We start from the raw sequence: 16956 nt of genomic DNA on the forward strand, positions 1-16956 counted from the left end.
TAAAACTTGGGTATTTGGTGTACCTGCACACCAAATCATGTAAAAGATCTGAAAAATCTTACTGGTGTAACTATTTAGTATCTTAGTAGGAAACTTCGTTAAAGAAGTTAATTCTTAAATATTTTATGGCAAAAACTCAAAAATTAAACTCGCTTAGTAGTTCTATTTTCTCTTACTACTCAAGAGTTATTCAAGTGTGGCAAAATGTTCTTGCTGAACATTGCAGTGTTTTTTTTTACGGTCCCAATCCTGAAAAAAAACCCTTGGTACACTTTACACAGTATTTCCACTGACTTCAAATGAGACTGGTCATAAAGTAAGTGTGCTTAGTATATTAGTATCAAATCATGTCAATAGAAATGCACAGCACAAGAAACGCCATTAAAAATAGCTGTTGCCACAGACAAAGTATGCTTTGGTTGCATTAAGAACAGCTTCTGTTTTTATAAAGTACTTCTTAGCAAGAATACCTATGTGATCAATTTCCATTTTTATTTAAACACATTTGCAGTCCCAAAGGAAGTTCCCCACCAAATTCAGAACTGATCAAATGTTGTAAAAAGTCGGACAAGTAACCTGTGACACATGATATTTTTCTGACTTGTATTTTCGGATCTAAGAAGATACATAATTATTTTCCTTACCTACAGTGTACCAACTTGCATCTGTTAGTTTGTTGATGACAGCTTCCTGGTAAGTTCCATCCGGATTCTTTACTTCTACAACAGTTCCTACCTAAAATACAGAAGCTCCTGAGAACGTTCAAAAAGATAACTTATCTGCATTAGATAAATAAAGCATTTTCAGAAGTCAGCAAATCTTACTTAGAAAATGAAACAATAAAATTCTAAATGTCTTGCTTAGAATTATATACAACTTTGTATTTAAGAGCAATGATTTCTAAACTTTTACTGTTAAATATGCTGTACTTCTACCTCTGCTTGAAACTATGCGTTTTCTTCTTCAATGTGTTCCTTTGATTCTTCTAAATCCATCCAGCAAACTGAGTTGGTTCTTTCCAACCAGCAGGTGGGGAACAAGAACTGATTTGAGTGATGTCGTTTTCTTGTACAAGAGCTTGCCAGCTCAAATCATCCAGCTGAGTTTTCCAAAGTAAGAGAGACTGAAACCAAAGCCAGCCAAACTTCTTCGATTCAAGACCAAAATGTCCAACAGGCTTGTAACTATGTACTTGCATCCTTCCCTTTCACTTCCAGAACAAGGTGGCAATATGGAGATGAAGAGCTGCAGTGTGCTATTTAAGATCTCTCTCTCTCCTTTAGTTTTTGCAAAAGCAATCAAACTAAAATAATATTAAGCATTGTTGCTTTGTAGTATTCTTCAATATTGCCCCTCTATTCCTCTTGCTGCCCTCCCTTTCTTATTTTTCCCTTTTGTTCCCCTTTCTTTCATGATCTTTGTTTAATGCACAGGAAGCAAGTTGGGAAGAAAGCCTTCTCCTTTCAACCCTACAGACTACACCTAATTAGAAAATCTGAGCCAGCAGGACCTTTTAAAGAAAAGTTGTCACCAAAGGCTTCCATAGGAACACTAAGCTATTATTTGAATTGGTATTTGAAAACCTAAGGTTCACATAAGCCAGTTTACACTGAAATATCAAAGAAAGCTAAAAGATTCTCAGAAAGTATACTTATATTGTGACAAGTTGCTGTATTTTGCCAAAGCGTAGATTGAGTGGTCACACTTACAGCACTCACATGCTGTATAACAGCTAATGAAAGCTTAGGAAAGGTTTCCTTTAAATGAGAGCAAATGTCTGTATGAACACAAAAATAGGTTTAAACTTGACTTACGAAATTTTAGTTAATTCTCTATTAAATTACTCTAAAACCACAAGGTTAGCTGAGGATAATGCACATACTGCAGAGTGTAGTGTAGCATAGAGATGCCCAAGCTAACATTAAACGTGCTAGCTCAGGTACCATAGTAGTATAGCTGAGAAGAGTATGGAGCCCAGGCTAATTTAAACTGCTGTCCCTGCAAACAGTCTGCAGCATAGATATATCCTTAAAAAATGGAGACATTGACATGTGTAAGGCTTCCTTAAGATGAGACCCTTTTCAAGCCTGCATTAAGAAGCTTCCTATGAGGCTATTCTAGGAATACAGCACAAATAATTTAATAAAGAAGCACACCCAAGACAAGAATAGACAAGGTGTAGTATCCTGATAAATATGCTACTTCTTATAAGAAGGCACAAAGATTTGTTCAACCAGTCAAAATAGATATATGACTAAACACTAAAGATGGGTTTGCTTCCATCCTGCCAGAAAAAGAGAAATATTGAAATATTCCCTCTAGATAGGGTGTCACTCCTTTTAACATACTGACTGCTGCTCAGACTTGGAGGAGATGCACCAAATTACCTGTACACTATTTGACTTAACTTGCCACTGTCACTTTAAAATACAGAGCTGGTCTAAACACCCAAACCAGACATGAATTTCCAGCTCCCTTTCCATATACCGTAGCATGTACTGCGCTAGTGATATGTCACAATTCACAAAATAACACTCATGCATGCGCACGCATGCACACACACACACACACACACTTTCAGTTGTGTACATTCCTATAACCAAGCAGTAGAGGTATGCTGTGGGAATTCAACTTTTCATCCCTATTAATTTTTTAGTTTGGCTAATTAGTATTCCCAAAAAAGATATCTAACTTTATATAGGCACAAAAACGTCAGCATGTATTGATAAAGAATGAATTTTAAATTTCTTCCAAAATCAAAATTAATTTATTACCTTTAATGGGCCCTTTATATGATCATCCTGCACTTCCACCGTTGAAGAATCGTGTCTAAACGTTACCTAGAAAATATAATTCAATTTGATATAATCCAGCAGCATAAACATGTGTGGTATCAACAGTCCCTAATTCTAAGCTTGCAGGCCATCAGTACCCTGTATCTGTTTAACCTGCTGAAGCTATTGCTTATAGATGTTTTACAAATATTGGCAGACAATTTCTTGGAAATGGTAATAAAATGATTTTTAAAAATACTCTATGAATGATGCCCTTCAAATCCAGTGACAGACAGCAAAATGTTTTGAACTATTTTTTACTTCTTAAGTATTTGGACAGCAGGATACCCCACATAATAAAAGAAAATGGGCAACTTCTTCAAACTCAGAACATCTTGTCCTTAAACAGACTGTTTTACTTTAATTCTTAAATCATGTGACTTTGACACTGTCTCTCACCCTGTTCTTATTAAGAAACTGGGGGACTGTGGTGTCAACACCCACACAGTCAATTGGGTCGGCAACTGGCTGGAGGGCCGCACCCAGAGAGTGGTAGTGGATGGGTCATTTTTGACTGGGAGGGATGTGGGCAGTGGGGTTCCACAGGGCTCAGTCCTTGGGCCCGCACGGTTCAACATCTTCATCAGTGACTTGGACGAGGGGGTAAAAACCACCCTGTTCAAATTTGCTGATGACACTGAGATGTGGGGAGATGTTGGCACGCCAGAAGGGAGGAATAGGCTGCAATCGGACCTAGACAGGTTACAAGGATGGGTGGATGAGAACAGGATGGGATTCAACACCGACAAGTGCAAAGTGATGCACCTGGGGAAGAACAACCGGCACCACACCTACAGGTTGGGGAACTCCATTCTTGTCAGTACAGAGGCGGAAAAGGATCTTGGAGTCATCATTGACGCCAAGATGAACAAGGGCAGGCAGTGCTGGGATGCAGTCAGGAAGGCCAACCGCACCTTGGCATGCATCCACAGATGCATCTCGAGCAGGTCTAAGGAGGTGATCCTCCCCCTCTACGCGGCACTGGTCAGGCCGCACCTGGACTACTGTGTTCAGTTCTGGGCGCCACACTTCAAGAGGGATGTGGACAACTTGGAGAGGGTTCAGAGGAGGGCCACTTACATGATCAGGGGGCAGCAGGGCAGGTCCTATGAGGACAGGCTATGGAACCTGAACCTGTTCAGCCTCCACAACAGAAGGCTGAGGGGGGATCTAGTGGCCTGTTACAAACTAGTCAGGGGGGACCAGCAGGCACTGGGGAAGTCCCTGTTCCCCCAAGCACTGCCAAGAGCGACCAGGAATAACAGTCACAAGCTGGCAGAGGGTAGATTTAGGCTAGATATCAGGAGGCGCTACTTCAGTGTTAGGACAGCTAGGATCTGGAACCAACTTCCAAGAGAAGTGGTGCTGGCTCCTACCCTGGGGGTCTTTAAGAGGAGGCTAGATGAATACCTTGCTGGGGTCGTTTGACCCCAGCACTCTTTCCTGCCATGGCAGGGGGTCGGACTAGATGATCTACTCAGGTCCCTTCCGACCCTAGAAACTATGAAACTATAAGATGCATCCAACCCCAGGAAGTGCTTCTATAATCACACTTCCCTTTAAAATGTTTTTCTATCACTGAGTGAAAGTTCCAGGCAAATCACAGAGCAAACAAACTGCAGGCAGGGCAAGTGGTAAAAGTGGCTATGGGCAGAATGCTATCAAAGACAAAAACTGAACAAAAGTCTGTTGTCTTTCAGTTATTAATCTACAAGTTTGCTATAACAAGACATTATGTTTCCTGAGTGTGCTGTCACTGTCTCTTTGAAAGCAAGTTTCATTATGATTTCCTGGAGAAAATTTGTATCTACATATGAATTCACATATTCATGCATTGCTGGGGGGAGAAAAATCTTAGTTAAGCTAGACTTAAGGCCTAAATCTTACTCAATTAACTCATCCAAAAGGGCTTAAGACTGAACATTTTATGAAGTACAGAAATTGAAATGCATCACATGTCCCTCAAAATGACCTTGAATCCTGACTTTACCTTGTGGCACTACTCTGCTGAAGCAGCCTGGATAATGACTAATTTTAATTCAAACTCTTTTACAAAGTTTTGAAGAAATTCTAGGGAGTGTCACTTTACGTTTGCCTGCACGTGAATGACAGGGCAATCTCATATACCCCAACACAACCTGCCTAGGTTGTTTAAAAGACTACAGTAACCAACAGAGCAGTTACATCCCTATGCCAATGGTTTACATCTTTGTATGTTTGAAAAGTCACTTTTTGACTAGAGGAACTTTGGATTGCCAGTTTCTATTTACAATGGGGTAAATAAAGGAAGATAACAGCATATATGTTCACAGAATTATCTGTACACATAACATGTACTGTGATACATTTTCATTAATTCTGCCTTAACAATTAAATGATCAAGAGGATGCTAACTGCAGCAAGAATATGTCACCTATTTTCAGAGACTTTAAAAATTAAGTTATTAGCCTTTATAATTAAGAAAATTACTTAAAACAAGAGAGCACAGTGTTGGGACAAGGTGAGAGCATCACTAGCTGAAAAACACCTTTGAAAAGGGTGAAGTACATTCATCCATCTGAAGCCCAGCTTTTATGTTCTAAGAAGTTACTTATCTGCACAGTAAATGGAATCTTGAGACATCCCTACAGGCACTTGACTTGTGGTGCATAAGCATTCAAGATCAATTTTTTGGACATTAGTGTCTGCAGAGTTGTGTCTGTCCCTTGCATGCCCTTGCCCACCTCCAGTACCAAGGACAAGGGTTGCAGAAGGGAGGCCAACACTCACTTCCTTTGCCTACACAAAATCCAGGTGTTATCAGACTCAACAACAACAGAGAAGGAAGGTGGTTCACAGACTAGACAGAGGTAACATCACTAAGAACTGCAGTTGCTATACAATGAACTGTCAGTGCTTTTCTCTATGTACTCTGTTTCTGAGGTCGTAAGTATGTACCTGATGAAAAGGAATGGGTGCTGTGAGCTTTGCTAAATGAGGACTATTATACACAACTGCCAAATCAGGCATCAGATTGAGAAATTTCTCCTAAAGAATCCTTAGTAAAAGTAAGTATTATTTTCCAAGTAGCTATCTTACATTTTTTACTTCTTCTAGAATGCAAACAGAAATCTTCAAAACCAATGTATGAAACTTGGCATTTATAAAACTTTTATGAAATTCACAGCATTGATGACGGTATACAAAGTTAGTTGATACTAAAAGCCTTTCACTAACAGGCATTACAAGTCCTGGGCAAAGACTACTGAAGATGTCCAAAAAGTTCAAAAAAACATTCCCAAATATCTCAACATGTGTTTCCAAGTGCTTTGCCACCCTGCAAAGTCAGCCCTGGAAGGTCCTACAGAAGGTAACAGTTAGAGTAAAAATAAGTACTGGAACCAAATCAGAGGATTGCTGCCACTCCTCTTCTGAAGCTTTTACAAACTGGGAGGGCGGTAAAAGATTTGCACAAGTTATCCCTGTGGTAATGGTGACGTGGCTCTTGATAACAGAGAGGAGTTTTCTTGGCTTAATATATACTTCAAGATGCACTGTAGCTCTAAGAATTAGGATCATCACACGTAGGGATCAGTACAGAACAGTATGAATATAAAGATGCTCTCTGTATTCTCTCTCTCTGCACTGACTCTTTGTCCTAGAATCAGAGTGGCATTTTAGGAGAACAGGAAGGTAACCCACCCTTGCTAATACTTGAGTACAGAACAAATGTTGTTCTTGCAGAGGAGCCAATTTACTTGGCATCAGGGGCTGAAGCAGACCTGATGAACTACACCAGAGTAGACTGTGCCAAATTGATCTATATCAGCAACCCTGGGGCTAGGGAAGAAAACGCTAATAGTGGGTATGAGAAGTCCATAGGGCAGCACTGCAGGTTCTGCACCTGTCAGATACAGGATGACTTATTTACTAGCACAGGTCTAATATCCGATTCTTTATGGGTACAATAGATTAACTGCTCTCATTTGGTAGACAGAGCCCTGTCTATATCTCCACTCCTAAGGGACAGGGCTGCGACCACCTCCTTCCTAAAATGTGAGGAAGGAATAGGCAGCAGAATGACTCAGTAAATCATGAAACTTAGAATGTAAGGCAGTAGCAAGAGCTGACACTGTTTAAAGCCAGACAGATCCTGCCTTCCTGAGCCCAAAGAATCTCTCAAATGTATCTAAATAAAGTTTTAAATGAGTATAACTTGCTTTTAAAGACCATTCTGAAAACTTAAGACGAAATAAAATACCAAGTGCAAATCTCCAAGAAAATAACCACAAAGTGTCAGTCTGTCAAAGGGGGTGGAGGTGGGGGAAGGGAATAGAGCTCTCTCCCCTAACAATATTTAAAAGGGGGTTGGGAGGGATTATTCAATTAGGAAGTTTAATAGATGGTACTAGGTGAAAAGAAAACCGACAAAAAATTTCCCAGCTGAAACTGAAAATTACTCCTGAGCACATGGATTACCTAACCTACAACAGAAAGATACATTTTTTGTATAGAAGCACAAGGGACAGACAATCACACAGAAGTGACTGCAATGTAGCAGAGATAACCAAGTTAGCTTTAAACTCAGCATGTGTTAATTTACATCTCAGCAGGGTAAACTAGGTTATGCTGAGCTCTGGGCTGCTGCAGCCAGATTGCTACTAGTACCAAGCCAGGTTTAAAGCTGGCTTAGGTATCTCTAGACTGAGGTGACTTCTGCATGACTGCAGCACAGACTTACAATAGCTTCCATCAGGCAGCACCAAGGACATAAGAAGGACATGCGAGTTGGGTGACTTTGTTCTTTCCTATGAGCCCCTGAATCGGGGACGGGGGATAATTTAGGGCAGAGACATGATCCACAGATGCAGTCAAAAGGTTCTGTTCTTTAGAACCTGGGATGTGTACTCCCCAAGAGCAGAATATATGTGGCCAAGCACTTTAAGAGCACACTATTTTAATGAAAATCACTTTAGTAGAAATATTTTTCACACAGAGTTTTGAATTTAGGAGTGAAAAGGGGGTGGGGGAGAAAGAGACAAGTGCCTGTAAATTATGACTGTGCAAAAGAAAAAGGCAGAATGAATCATCATTATCACCCTGGTTACAGGAGCCTCTGCTTTTTAGTCAAACCTGCACCACCTCCTCTATCTTCCAAAAGCCTAAGCTATTTTAATAGTCTTCCACAGTAACGTTAATAAAGTAGCTAATTTTTTTATACAAAATCTTGTAAATGTTTAAGATTTGGGGGAAAAGTACAGTTATGTATTGTTCCAAAAATATTAAAGACATTTTACCAACAACAAAAACTGAATGTTACTTTTGTACTAATGCTTAATTCAATTTACAGCAAAAGCTTTGTTATCCAGCACTCATGGGGAATGGGGAGTGCCAGATAACTAAATATGCCAGTTACCTGAGAGGCCCAAACAGGCATTTTTGTCTGTTTGGGCCACCGCCCCTCCCGCCATATCCAGTGCACTGGGGGACAGGGAGGGAGGCCCTGGTCACACTGGGGACAAGCTGCTATGCCCCAGGCCATGGGGATTCAGCAGCACTGACTACTTTGCCCTGCCTGGGCCATGGGGGCTCAGCAAAACTGGAAGTGCCATGGTGGGCACTTCCAGTTTCGCTTTTGCCATGTTGACTGGCATGCCAGTTAACAGAGCATGTCAGTTTGTAAGGTGCCAGATAACGTAGCTTTTGCTGTATTAAGTTACCTGGAAGATGAAGAAAAATGCATGGTTCTTTGCTGTAGAACTCTTTTTTTTAATGCAAACTAGGATAGCAAACTTAAATAATGGCAGTACCGTTGCCTCTAGAAATATATCAGTAAGTTAAAAATTGTGGGGGCCAGGGAAGAAACATATAGTAACTAATCTCCAGCCCTGAAAAGTCTGTTGCCATCCTCCTACATGTCTTATACCAGACAGATAATTGTTATGAAATGTAAATGGAATCTCCAACCTAAAATTGATTCACTAAAGATAACTTACTTCCCTGATAAGGAAGGCAGAATTACTAATCCAAAGATGACTTGGGTATGTACAATATGTGGGACTGAAATAGAGGCTATAAACAAGCAGAACATATGTAACTAGTAAACTACCAAAAATCCAGGGATAGCAAAACTGCTAGTGAAAAGCTATATAAACAATGCTGGAAAACTTTGTGCCAGAAGGGGTTGCAAATAAGAAGTGTTTATGAAAAATTCAAAGGCCACTTCCAGGTTAAAATTCTTGTTCGTTAAACTTTAGATGGGTTTATTTTGAACAGCCGGTGCTCAACCGCTGGCCTGTGGGGTGAATCCAAAGCAGCAGCAATTAACACTGAAACCACTCTTCCTCCCCACCAAATCTTCAGACCAATAGGTAGCCTCGTAAGCCAGATGACACAGCCCTGAGTATCAGACTGGACAGGCACATGGGTCACTCTACAGCTGGATTCAGTGTACAAGGCTGGGCCCACCCAATCCAGTCTGCAGACCAACCTCACACCACTCCACCAGCCTACAAAACCAAAAGTTGAACACCACTGATTTAGAAAGACAACAGTGAATTATTTTTTGTATTGCAGTAACACTCTGGCGACCTAACAAGAGTCTGAAACCTTACTGTCCTAGATGATGTACCAATAGGTAGTAAGGACTAATCCTGTCTTCAGGAACTTGGATTCATAGTTGTGGGGACCACAGATTATCAGAGTCTGTTTATAATGAATTCCGTTCCAGTTCACTTAGATATCTATGCAGTAGCACAATGCTGCAGTGGTTGAGCTACAATTAATGAATCTGCACAATGCTACCACTTAAGGGGGAAGATCTCAAATGCAAATGGCCCTCTAAAAGATTTCTATTTAGTGGTTTTACAAGCATTACAGTTCTTATACTTGACTCCTGATCTTTAATAGCTTAAACTCAATGGCGCTGTTAAAGGAATAAACCCAGCTGACAGTTAAAAAATTAAGACTAATGGAATGAAAACATGGAAGCTTGCTTGTTATATTTAAGACTAATTAAATACAATGAGAAGATGGCAATCATACTAACAATCTGACTGCAAGTGTGGAATGGAGATCAGACCCTTCTACCAGGTCTTCTGAAGCTGGGTATTATTCCTCTTACATTTGATACAGACAAAACTGGCCTGGAATGCAGGTTCCAGAAACTCTTTACATGATTGTATAGTAGTAACTCATTTAATGCAGGGCTCAGGTGACAGTCACTCATCACATATATGTTTTAGAGGTTTATCATTATTGGAACTTACAGCAGTTTGTTGCTCTGCTGCAATTTAACACATTATAATATTACAACACTGAGCTTTTCTATAAGTGCTCTTGAGCTTTGCCCTACTAGATTTCTTTATTAGGCTAGTGGAAAGAAAAATGGTGCCTGTTCAGAGATTAGACACTCTTAAGATAACTATTATCCAACAAAAGGAAATTTAAACCAATTAAAGATTGATTATCTAATTGATAAAACAAGCCTGTGAGTTGTCCTTTCTAGTTCCAGCAATTTTATTCCACCAAATTTGTAATAGGTCTGCTCATCTTCCAATTGTACTGAATCTGCATAATATTGCTTGCTTCAGACATCAACCCATGGTCAAAAGGATCAAAATGGGGTTCTAGCTCACCCAAATACAAGATGTAACGGTTTGCTAGATGTTTGATTACAAAAAGTGAAGGTTTCACCATTAGCAGTCACTATTGGATAGTAAAATTTTATGCTCCTCAGCTAAAACGAAATTAGTGTAATCTACTTTTAGAAGCTTTAAAATGAATTACAAAAATAACATTCAGTGTGTATCGTTTTACCATAATCTTAGTCTATTAAGTCTATTAATTTCAAGCCAACATGAAATGCCACAAGTGTTAACAGCAGGCATGTGACTTATTAACAAAACTAAATGAAGATCAGAAACCAGGATCCTTAGGGAGACCAGGAAATGCTAGAGCTTCCTTTAAAGGCCGGCAGCATTTGGAAGGGAAGTCAAGAACTAGCCCTGACCAAACCTCTTAAGTATCCCATGACTAGGATGAAGATGTATATCATCAAGACACAATTCTTCCTGAAAAGGTAAGAGGAAAACCACATACCTTAACTTTGACTAGTCTTTTTGCTGTCTTGATCTTTGCTTCACAGAAGGCTCCTCTATATTTAGCACTTACATCAGTGCCCACTGTCAAATATGGAGGCTCATCAATGGTCTGTAAAAGAACGGAATGCAAATAACCTTTAATCCCTCAAACACTTCCGTAACAGGTGTTAAAAAAATGCAGGACAGTTGACAACACATCTGAAACAGACTGAAATAGCTGTATATGTAATGTTGCTGAACAGTCTGAATTAATATTATCTGACAACATATGGATCTGATATCAACAGGAATTAACCAAACAAAGCCTTACATGTCTACTTGTGTAAACGTAAGGCTGACAGCAAAAACAGTCAGTGCAAAGCTTATCTGCAAGTGCCCAGTACTTTTATATCACTTAAAAGTATAGAAGAGTACTAAGCTCTGCTACAGTAAAGGTTTACTAAGGGCTTATAAATCAGCATTCTCACTCAATGTTGCCCTGGAATTTGGCCTGATTTGGAGGTTGTGCATGGCAAGGTTAGCATTCCACACTTGGGGACATTTTGAACAAAATTCAGTTTCCCCCATAAAACAATGCAGCATTCCTTAAAATTCACAGATTCTTAACACTGATTCTTGAACGCAGATGAGGATCAAACCATAGCTCTGATTGTGCTCCATATAGTCTCAACTGCTTGACATTTGAGCTAGCTAGTGCAAGGCCCCTGGAGAAATTAAACTGAAAATGGTATTCAGAAAAGTTGGTACTCAGTATAGCCAAAAACTTAATCAATCACAAGCAAAAAAAGCACCCTACTACAGCTACTCACTTTTTCAGAATGCCTCTTTTCTACCTTGGAGAACTCATCACTACAGCAGTCTCCCCTGCTCACCACTGGCAATCCTTCACTTATTTTTCCCCCTCCTTCTCACCCTTCTCTACCCATTCACAGATGCTAGGGTTGGAAGGGACCTCAACAGATCACTGAGTCTGACCCCCTGCCTAGTCAAGAAAGAACGCTGGGGTCAGATGACCCCAGCCAGATGTCTATCCAATCCAGCCTTCTCTTAAAGACCCCCAAGGTAGGAGAGCACCACCTCCCTCGAAAGCCCATTCCAAATTTTGACCACCCTCACCATGAAGAAGTTTTTCCTGATGTCTAGCTTAAATCTGCTTTCTGTTAGTTTGTGACCATTGTTCCTTGTTACCCCAAGAGGCGCCCTGGTGAACAGAGCATCTCCAGTCCCTTGCTGCGTCCCCCTAATGAATTTGTAGGTGGCCACAAGATCAACTCTCAGCCTTCTCTTGCAGAGACTGAAGAGGTCCAGGTCCCTCCGTCTCTCCTCACAGGGCTTGTCTTGTAAGCCCCTAACCATATGAGTGGCCCTCCTCTGGGCCCTCTCAAGTCTATCAACATCCTTCTTTAAGTAGTGCCCAAAACTGGACGCAGTACACCAACTGTGGTCTGACCAATGCTGCATAAAGGGGAAGTATCACTTCCTTGGTTCTATTTGTCCTGCATCTGCTGATGCATGATAAAGTGCAGTTAGCTTTGCTGATGATCTCACCACACTGACGACGCATGTTCATCTTGGAATCCACTATGAGTATGGAGTCCCTTTCCGCTTTTGTGCTGCTGAGAGGGTCACTTCCCAGCCAATAAGTGTATTAGATATTTTTGCGCCCTAGGTGCAGCACTCTGCACTTGTCCTTGTTGTACTGCATCCCATTGTGTACTGCCCATTTCTCTAACCTGTCCAGGTCTGCCTGCAATCATTCCCTACCCTCCAGAGTGTGCACCTCACACCACAATTTAGCACTGTCTGCAAACTTGGACAGAGTACACTTCACACCCACATCCAAGTCACTGATGAAGATATTAAAGAGTACAGGTTTTCCTTATTGCCACCTATTTACATTCTCACTCACCTGCCACACTTTCAGCTTCTTTCATTCCTTGAAGATCTCAGAACAGAGACTCCCTATGCCTGAAGAAAGGTATTTGCGCTGAAAGCTTGAGGAGAACTTTGTTCCAGCTACTTAGTTGGTCTAATAAAAGATATCACATCTACACAAAGAACCTTGCTTGTTTATGTTCTTAGACCAGTGGCCTCCATTCTCCAGCCTTTTTAAGCAGGAGATCTCCTTTGGCATTTAAAAGCAACCCAAGACCTACCCTGAGCTGCTGCCCCCCAGCAGGTAAGTCTGTGAGGCGGGGGGGGGGCAGAGTCAAAGTCCCTTCCCCACAGACTGACCTACTGGGCTGGGGTGCACACATGCATGCGTGGGGGCACTCAGGCCCCCACCCTAGCCTCGGGTCAACTCCAAGAGGCTCTGAGATCTACTCCAAGAGGCTCCGAGATCTACCAAAGGATCGAGATGTGACCACTGCCATAGACCAACACGACTACAACCAAAGACCCTGCTACAGTTTATCTCTATCCAAAAAATCTGTGCATTATTTCAGCAAAAGAATCTGTGTACAGCAAAACCTCATGAGCTCAGTCTATTACAATTTTTGTAAATCTTCTATCTCCCTGCCCATGTAGGAGTCCCCATCTGGCGGGGCAGGGCAGTACAGGAAGAGAAAGGGAGCTGTACCCTCTCCCCAAACCCATGCATGTTGCAGGAACTGCAGTCTCTGCCCTTATAGTGAGGTCTGGGCTCCTTTTCCCTGTGTGTAACACAGCTAATGCTCCATCTGTTTCTGACCTGTACTGAACAGGACCTCTATACACCTGCCCTGTAGTCAGACACTTGGCCTACCCAGAGAAATACCGTATCTGCTACACTTCACATATTCCCTTCCCCCAGCTAACATACTTGCACACTTACCCATTCACAATTAAATCCCTGGACTGTGCTTATCTCCCATCTAGCTACTGTCAAGCCCCTGTGCCCTCCTCTACTGACACTACCCTATAATGAATCCCTGAAGTTACACATGCATCTCTTTGTCTGATCATGGCCGTAGGAGACAGGGAAAGAGACTCACAGAATTCCAAAGCCAACCCCAACTTTGACACTGTTGTATCACAAGACCAACTCTACCAAGCTACTCCAATTCATCCTTCCATTCAGTACAGCAAACGCAATGAATGTATCTGGAGTGCAGGCAGATAATTCCCATTAGTTATTGCTAGTTCCAAAGGGCAGAGTTAGGGGTGTGTGAGCATGCACCTTAACTCTCCACTTCATTATTCAGCAAAACACATTTCTGAATTTAATGTTTTGGAAGGGCATGAGACTGCTATGGTGGGCTAGAAGTAACAAAAAAAATGTGTTGTTTACTCTTTCTGCCACTTTGTTCTTAGCTGATGAAGTTTCTTCCAAAATGCCACAGCATGTAATTGTATCAAATTGTGAGCTAAACTGAATATCAGCATCGGTACTCCAGGGAACCTTTATACTTACGTACTGAGGAAAAATAAAGTTACAATGCTTTTATTCCAAAAAAACACCACCAAGTAGACGTGCTTAGACTAATAGAAGTTTTAACAGAGATTAAAGAAGAGACTGTTGAGAGGATATCCATGAAGACAGAGGCAGTTACCCACATTAATCTGAAGACAGTCAGAAGGCAGGGTAGATCTTCACCTTTATAGACCAACTAAAAAAGATATAGAGAAAGGCCAAGATTTGGCATTCACAAAAGCTTGTGCTCTGTGTATATACAGTATAATCTCTGTTATCTGGCATTTAACTAACCAGAATACGTAATTAACCAGAATTTCATTGGCAGGATGCACACGGCACTGTGTTGCTTTGCTGTCTACTGCACCGCTCTGAGGGAACCTGAGTGCTTGTGCCCTTCCCCCCTGCTGCAGCGCCTGCAGCCAGGCTGCCCTGGCATTTGGGGTAGCTGACTATTATGGCATTTTTATCCATATACCATTTTATTTTTTATACAATATGATATACTGTAATGTACTGTACACTCATTCTTTGAAAATCTGCACTACAAGTATGGCAGTCTTCCTTGAGTACAGCTCTCAGATACCCAGAATTTTTAGATAACCAGCATCCCCATTCCCCACTCATGCTGGATAACAGAGATTTTACCTTATCTTATTTAGTTAGTCTGTGAAGGTGCATATTTACCCTGCCTTCATACAAGAGGGCTCCAATGGAAATTCTCTCAATGATCTTGTAACCCCATTTTAAATGACTCATGAGGTATGTTATAAGGCCCCTTCTTTTATTAGTTCCCCATAGATAGAGGGGAGCTGGGTTAAAAAGCATTAGACCTGTTGCTTAGGGAGAGTTCTCAGCAGGTCATTTGATAGTTTACATACAACAAAAAATGACTACAGGGAGCAGAGCTGAAATGGGAACTCTTACAAAGTTATTAAAAGTCCCAAATACAAGAATAACTCCCCTTTAATGTTCAGGAAATACTAAATATCTCTTTTAAACGGATTTCAGATTTTAATAGGAAAATCTGAAGGTATGAAAAAACTAAATGCCAACGCCCTCATCTCCGATTGTGAGAAAGCTCACTACTTAAACACACGCATAAAATATCATTATTGCAGCTGAAATGTTACTGTCAAATGAATTCACCTAACTCTGCAATCACTGACAGAGCTTAAAATACAAGTTCTCAGCACTAGAGATTTAAGTCACCTTTCAGACTGTTTCATTTTTAAAAAGTAAGAAAATCCTGTTCTAGTAAAGGCTATCCATCTAAAGAAAGATGGTTTCTAAATGCTAATATCTATAAATATTACATCAATAACTTGAGCTCCTAGACCAGATTATCTTCTCAATTCACTGAAATTACTAAATGGCTACAGGGGTACAAGCCCCCAGTGAGGCACCACAAGTTGCTGGGTGTGAGCAGAGGGAGCAGAATGCAGGACCCTTGGGCTCTGGTGGGCATGATAGTCAGACGCAGGAGGGTAAGCAAGGGCTGATGCATCCCCCAGTCACCCTCTGGCTACTTCACTCATCATTAATGCCATGGTCCCAGCTCCTCAACCCCATGCCGGAGCTTCTACCACAGTATGCATGTAGGATGTGGTGGATGGGTCGGTTTGTGGTGGATGGGTCGGTTTCGACCTGGAAGAGTGTGGGCAGTGGGGTCCCGCAGGGCTCGGTGCTTGGACCGATACTCTTTAATGTCTTCATCAGCGACTTGGACGAGGGGGTGAAATGTACTCTGTCCAAGTTTGCAGATGACACTAAGCTATGGGGTGAAGTGGACACGCTGGAGGGCAGGGAACAGCTGCAAGCAGACCTGGACAGGTTAGACAAGTGGGCAGAAAACAACAGAATGCAGTTCAACAAGGAGAAATGCAAAGTGCTGCATCTAGGGAGGAAAAATGTCCAGCACACCTACAGCCTAGGAAATGACCTGCTGGGTGGCACGGAAGTGGAAAGGGATCTTGGAGTCCTAGTAGACTCCAAGATGAACATGAGTCGGCAGTGTGATGAAACCATCAGAAAAGCCAATGGCACTTTATCGTGCATCAGCAGATGCATGACAAATAAGTCCAAGGAGGTGATACTTCCCCTCTATCGGGCGCTGGTCAGACCGCAGCTGGAGTACTGCGTGCAATTCTGGGCGCCGCACTTCAAGAAAGATGCGGATAACCTGGAGAGGGTCCAGAGAAGGGCCACTCGTATGGTTAAGGGCCTGCAGGCCAAGCCCTATGAGGAGAGATTAGAGAAACTGGACCTTTTCAGCCTCCGCAAGAGAAGGTTGAGAGGCGACCTGGTGGCTGCCTATAAGTTCGTCAGGGGGGCACAGAAGGGAATTGGTGAGTATTTATTCACCAAGGCGCCCCCGGGGGTTACAAGAAATAATGGCCACAAGCTGGAGGAGAGCAGATTTAGATTAGATATTAGGAGGAACTTCTTCACAGTTCGAGTGGCCAAGCTCTGGAACGGGCTCCCAAGGGAGGTGGTGCTCTCCCCTACCCTGGGGGTATTCAAGAGAAGGTTGGATGTGTATCTAGCTGGGGTAATGTAGGCCCAGCACTCTTTCCTGCTTATGCAGGGGGTCGGACTCGATGATCTATTGAGGTCCCTTCCGACCCTAGCATCTATGAATCTATGA

General features: G+C 41.8%; 1 protein-coding gene across 3 annotated transcripts in view; it reads right to left on the reverse strand.

The window, feature by feature from the left end:
* ARID4B (AT-rich interaction domain 4B) overlaps positions 1 to 16956 on the reverse strand; it is a 150289-nt gene that overhangs the window by 90590 nt on the left and 42743 nt on the right. For all 3 annotated transcript variants that reach the window (XM_090044428.1, XM_090044420.1, XM_090044411.1), the window contains exons 3-5: positions 10914 to 11024; positions 2775 to 2840; positions 645 to 735 (exon numbers count right to left, since the gene is read on the reverse strand). In XM_090044428.1, the coding sequence (XP_089900554.1) occupies positions 645 to 735; positions 2775 to 2840; positions 10914 to 11024 (268 nt within the window). The remainder of the gene's footprint in view (positions 1 to 644; positions 736 to 2774; positions 2841 to 10913; positions 11025 to 16956) is intronic.

This window comes from Crocodylus siamensis, chromosome 1 (assembly GCF_052110815.1).
Source record: "Crocodylus siamensis isolate JL-2025a chromosome 1, ASM5211081v1, whole genome shotgun sequence".
NCBI lineage: Eukaryota > Metazoa > Chordata > Crocodylia > Crocodylidae > Crocodylus > Crocodylus siamensis.